The following is a 6,000-nucleotide window of genomic DNA, read 5'->3' on the forward strand; positions in this document are numbered from 1 at the left end:
TGGACTTGGGCACCCCTTCCTTCCTTGAATCACTAAAAAGTGGCAAAAAAAAATTTCTATAATTTAGTGCCATTGGAAGGTTTAGTCAGCATTATTATGATCTGTTATGGTCTGATATAGACAAAATGAGTTGGTGCTCCTCTTCAGTTCCGCATGCTCCATTAATTAGCTGACTTTGTCAACATAGCAGGGCAAATCAAGAGCTACTTGCTTTTTTACCTCAGAATAAGTGTCTCTGAATGGCCATGTTCAATTAAAGGGTTTTGAATAAGAGCTCACATCCAGTCAAAGTGCTGCCAGCGCTTACACAGTGCTTTGTATGTGGGACTTCCGTTTGATGAGAATATGGTGGTATATTAGTATAACCTTGGCCAAAAGAGTTTAGATCATATCAACAATTCTAAACATGTGATCATGATACTTTTTCAAATGAATAAATTATAGTGAAGCAAGATCTAACAGTTTTTTCCTGCTTTTGAAATCTATCAGCTTGCTAGCAATGAAAAGCATACTGTGTGAAAAAACAACTTAAATATGCAGATAGCCAGTGACTGACTAATGGTCAATTTAATCATTAGAGCATAAGCCAAACTGGGAAAAAACATTTATCTTTTGGGCGCAACTTTGATTTTTAACGATCTGAAACGTTGCCATGGATTTACTGTTGGGGAAATTGGGACGCACAGATGTCTTAAATACCCAAGTAATTGAGTTTTGTGAATAATCTCCACTTTAAAACGAAGAAGCAAACTTCTCAATGTCCACTTTGTTTGATGTTGCATTTTCATGACAACTCTTGTATGGTGAGAGAAAAATAAAATTTATTTCACTACTCTTTACCTATGTTACATTTTGAACACTAATGTATAGTGTGAGGTTAAACAGGTCCTTTAAATCTTGCTGAAAATATTTGCACTTGCTTTCTTATGGTTCATTTTCACCCTGTATTTCTGCTCCTCTTATCTGTTAATCCTTGTTTTCTCATGTGTGTTTTAACTTAGGATCACAGAATAAAACCAATAAAGCTCCTTTGTAACAGGTCACCTCTATCTTGTCTGTTTGGTGTCTGTAGGGAGTTTGGCTGGAGGGATCCCGAGCTGCCAGAGGTGATCCAGATGTTGCAGCATCAGTTCCCGTCAGTCCAGTCTAACGCTGCAGCCTACCTTCAGCACCTCTGCTTTGGAGACAACAAGATCAAGTCTGAGGTACTGAGCTCAAAACATACTTTCCTGAAGTTGGTGTTCTAATATTCATCCTTTAGCTTTGGATAAGTTGTCACTGAAACGCCATTTTAAGTCTACTGTAGACTCATTCTGGATAGATTTAGATTGAAAGCCATGTTTCAATTTTTGGGGAGCGTTTAATTAGAGCTTTGAATCTGATTTGTTGAGGGGCAAATGATTAAAGCCATTTAGGGCTTTTAACTTTAAAGAATTAGAACTTATAAAAAAAATTAACTTTAACTGTAATGAGCACAAATACCAGTAGAAACATGCAAAAAAGTTTTGTAGAAACCATAAGCATTTGTCTCTTTCCAATATAGTTGCTGCAATGCCAAAATAAGGGTTTTCCAATAACTACTGAAATGATTAATGACATACAAATATGGGCTTAGTTATAAAGCTGAGACTGTACAGCCAGTATTCCACCAGTGACAAATGTAGCACACTTTCTCACAAAGCACAGTCTTAACGGGTTCAGGAGAAATAAAAACACACCTTCTGCCTGTGGATGCTTTCTGGGGTAACCTGCCTTTAGTCTGGTAGATGCACTGGAAACGGATGCAAATAAAGAGTAGTCCTAGAAAACCACACGCTTCTTGCAGTCGAAAATTCAACAAAATATATTTCAACCTTGGGAGACTCACACTGATAACAGCTGCAATTATAAAAGTATTCAGTTTATTTATACTGGTAAGACATTCATACTCTTCAAAATATTTCTATCTAAGGAAATCCATCTGATTGCGCGGACTCATTGACTCTCTGCAATCCCTCACACCAAGCATGCATGTTGCGACAGTGGAGAGGAAAACTCACTCTTAACAGGAAGAAACCTCCAGCAGCACCAGGCTCAGTGTGAGCTGCCATCTGCTGAGGCCGACTGGGGTTCAAGGAGACAGAAACAGACAATGATATAAAAGAAAAAACTTTTCTGGTGCTCAGGCCCCGGCAGAAGACTTTGATGCTGTGAATCAACATTCGCTCGAGTTGATTGGCTGGAGCTGTTCAAGGAACTTCGCAGTTCATTCATGTGAAGCTGATAAGATTGAATTTTTGCTTAAGCTTCATTTGTCTCATGAAATGTATTCGGTACTGAACCTTTTACCTCAAGCTGAAATGCAAACCTTTGCAAAATAGGCAGCTAGAATAACACATGAGAATACGATGTCTGATCAGAAAAAAAATGCCATTCTGTCTGGGTCAAAGGATGTCTCTTTTTCTTGACTCTGTGTCTTCCTCCTCCATAACTGGAGGAACCCAGTCAAAGCTATCAGAGGATGAAATTGTGTCACTTATTTCTCCTTCGAATGAGCAAAAGTTTTATTACTTTCCAGTTTTTATCCCACCGTCGTTTGTTTTGTGGTGTTATCTCATTTAATCAAATTTCCTGATAACGGTGCTGAAGTCCTTTTGTTGAAGTCACGTCTGCTTTCACTCAAGTTTCTCACTTGACATTTCTCAGTTGTGGATCTGCCATTACACTGTGGGCCCCTACAGACTTCTGCAGTCAAATTATTTAACTTAGTGATAAAGCTGAAATAGGAAGTGGGATAATGATCTGGTGCCTGTGGGGAGAATACATCAAATAGAATAGGCTGTGCTTTCATTATTTCTCATGCTGTACCAGATATTAATGTCAAAATAAAAACATGGAGTAAACACACAGCAGGAATACTTCTTGTATACCATATATATAATATAAGGTTCATAGGAAGGTATTGTCTAAAGTAATCCATTATTACTTTGTGTTGGTTCACAGCATGAAATCTCAAAGTAATACAAATATATATGTATTAGCAAAATAGTAATAACAACCACATCAAGGCAGTGTGTTGATCCTTTACTAGATCCTTGGAATGATGGTACTCTAAGTGTAATTTGTTCATGTGAAACAAAACAGCTTTATCATGTAAGATGGTTCCCACAATCTGAAAAGGCAGGTTGTAAATCTGATAGCTGTCAATTTACTCTATTGTCACCTTGCCATTACTTCTAACACAGATACAAGCATTGCATAAAATAGTTATTTAACACATTGCCTGAAGGTAAGTCAATTTGTCTCCATTTGATGGAAACTCCATTTACCTTGTGTCTTTATATGGCTGCTGCCACTCTCTGAATTAGAAAGCAATAACTCCTCAGCATTCACATCTTGCCCTGCTCCGAATGCAGTCTTGTTTCTTTGCGGTTTCTATCCTTTGTTTGGAGCTGCCATCCCTCAGTGTCCTGTAGAAAGCTGCTCCATCTGTCTCCTCGATGTCAACTCAGAGCAGCTCAATTCCACTTTATTAATGCTTATGGAGGCGACAGATATCAGGGTGAACCAAGTCCTCCAAACAGCAATCAGGCAACAGGAACTCAACACTGAGTGAAAGGTAAAATGAGGGAGTGAACTGATGAAGTATGGTGGAGTGGGGTTAGCACAATTAGGCTAAACATTGTTTTACCCTTGAGAAATGTGCAGCTTTTGCAGTGAAATAACAGACTGATAGATATGCATGACTTTCTATCTAAAGAGGCTCATAGCAAGTATTACAATTTAAGCTTTCTGTCATTTAGGTAATGCATCTAAATTCCTGAGGATCAAAGCTATAGTTCATATTCCCATCAGCAGAATAGATGGGATCTGCCTTACAGGTTCTACTTTCTTGTACCCATTTATCTTCATTAGTGCTTTGAGGTTTTTCTGTCCGGTCCTGGTGAATTGGAAGACAGCGCTCTCCCAACTTATTGACATCCGTAGTGAAAAAAAGAAAACAAGCCTTAAAGTAAATGTATATGTTTTTTTAAGGCCTGAAAGTACTTAGAATCCATTTGGGTATATTTGATCAGTCCAGAAAAAAACCCAAAAAAACTTCTGCCCTAAAAAGAAATGTTCTTTGTTTTTTTAACATCTACTTAACCTTTTTTTTTTTTTATCAAGTTTACTAAAAACAATGACACAGGGGCAAATGTCTCTTAGTGGGGTCGCCAAACAGGAAAAAGAAGTTGCGCACAAGTCTATCTTCATGAAATCAAGAATATGCCACAAGGAATTAGGTTCTCCGCCAATCTTTCCCATTACTATGATCAGAGCAATAAATATGTTCAAACGATGGAAGCTGTGAAGAACAAGGTCAGATGACGAGCCAGATTTGTTTTTTCAGCTCTGATATGGACGGTAAGGGAGATAAATGAGTGCTGTGGGGATTTACACTCAGGACAAGGAAATTTAGAAACCTCAGAAGAACAAAGGCTTATTGATCTCTAAACAGGTGTAAAGTTTTCTTCAAACTCTGTGGGGAGAAAGAACAGTTACCTAATCGCTATTAGGGAATGATCAGCCTCACTAACCTGCAGGATAGAGAAGCAGCTGGGAAACAGGAGCTATGGTGATGTCAGAGAGGGTGAGGGGCTGGCAGCTCAGAGAAACACCTGATCGTGTGGAGAGTGAGTTCAGGAAATGGTCATTGATGAGGAGGCACGTGTAGGTACATTTAGCAGGGGATATTGGCAAGAAATTATAGTCAGTTCAATCTGAAAAACTCACACAAAGAGAAAAGACAATTAGAAGAAATGCATTTATAAAAGTACTTTCTCTTTGGCGCTCAGACCTCGGCAGGAAACATAGCACTACATTTTGATAGATATGCATGAACAGGAGCAAAGCATAGGGCTATTTCCCCCCTAGGCCTGAAGCTGGTGGTGGAGTGGAGATAGATGAAGTTGGTCTGTCTGTAGACTGCTGGTAGCGAGATGATATGCTGAGCTTTATGGGGAGATTTAGTGGATGGGGTGAGCTGATACTAGAGCTTCACACAGGGACCTGGAAGATGGATGTCCAGCTTAGATAACATAGGTTGGGAGAACCTGTCCATGATGAGCAAGCATGAAGGGATGGTGGAGAGGAAAACCTCCCCGTTGGAAAGAAACCTCCTGTAGAACCAGGCTCAACATGGCAGTCCTCTGCCGGACCAGTTGAGATGAGACAGGGAACGCAGTATGAGTCCAGGAGGAATGACACACTGATGAAGCTTTTGCTACGATGGTGGAGGAGGATGGTGGTTTAAACACAGTCATCTGAATAAAGTCACACAGTGCAACTTCTGTCTGTGGACAGGAGCAGACGAGTTGCGATCGGAGGCCTTTTAGATTTACTTTGGATGCCGATTGTCTTTCATGGAGGTGTGGTTCAAAGCTGATCGGCTGTGTCGCAGGTGGTTGTTGGAGAGCAATGAGTTTCTTCAGTTGAACTTCTGCCTAGGCTCCATATATCAGAGTAAGAGTTGGTATCCCAAAGCATAAACCTGGTCAGTAAGAAGAAAACAGATGATTGGAAAGAACTCAGGATTTCTATCAGCTTAGGAGTCAGTCATCTGGCAGAGAGGCAGAGGCTGGGGAGGGTTTATGAAGTGTCGCCCACAGTGAAACAGACGTAATTGGGCTTGGCAGAGGTGGGCTGAATGAGGTTGATGAAAACAGAGAGACATGGCAGGAGGACGGTGGAGAGATGAAAACAAAAATAAATCCAGACATGGCATGACAAAACCAGGAATCCTTACAACAGCAGCAAAATCTGTTGTTAGACTTTTCACACATCTGTAATAGGATACCAGGAACAGCAGAGGGAGCTTCAGTTTTCATACGCTTCTGTTATTTGATGTGCCTCTACTTTATTGATTTAGTTTTCTCTTGTATTTATAAAAAACATGGATGGATGGATGGATGGATGGATGGATGGATGGATGGATGGATGGATGGATGGATGGATGGATGGATGGATGGATGGATGGATGGA

General features: G+C 40.0%; 1 protein-coding gene across 10 annotated transcripts in view; it reads left to right on the forward strand.

Annotated features, from left to right (window-relative positions):
* Positions 1-6,000, forward strand: part of LOC107091684 (catenin delta-2-like) — a 196,579-nt gene that overhangs the window by 145,460 nt on the left and 45,119 nt on the right. For all 10 annotated transcript variants that reach the window (XM_015385752.1, XM_015385755.1, XM_015385756.1 and 7 more), the window contains one exon: positions 1,073-1,205. In XM_015385752.1, the coding sequence (XP_015241238.1) occupies positions 1,073-1,205 (133 nt within the window). The remainder of the gene's footprint in view (positions 1-1,072; positions 1,206-6,000) is intronic.

The sequence above is a fragment of the Cyprinodon variegatus genome, unplaced genomic scaffold (genome assembly GCF_000732505.1).
Source record: "Cyprinodon variegatus isolate N-32 unplaced genomic scaffold, C_variegatus-1.0 Scaffold347, whole genome shotgun sequence".
Classification (NCBI taxonomy): Eukaryota; Metazoa; Chordata; class Actinopteri; order Cyprinodontiformes; family Cyprinodontidae; genus Cyprinodon; species Cyprinodon variegatus.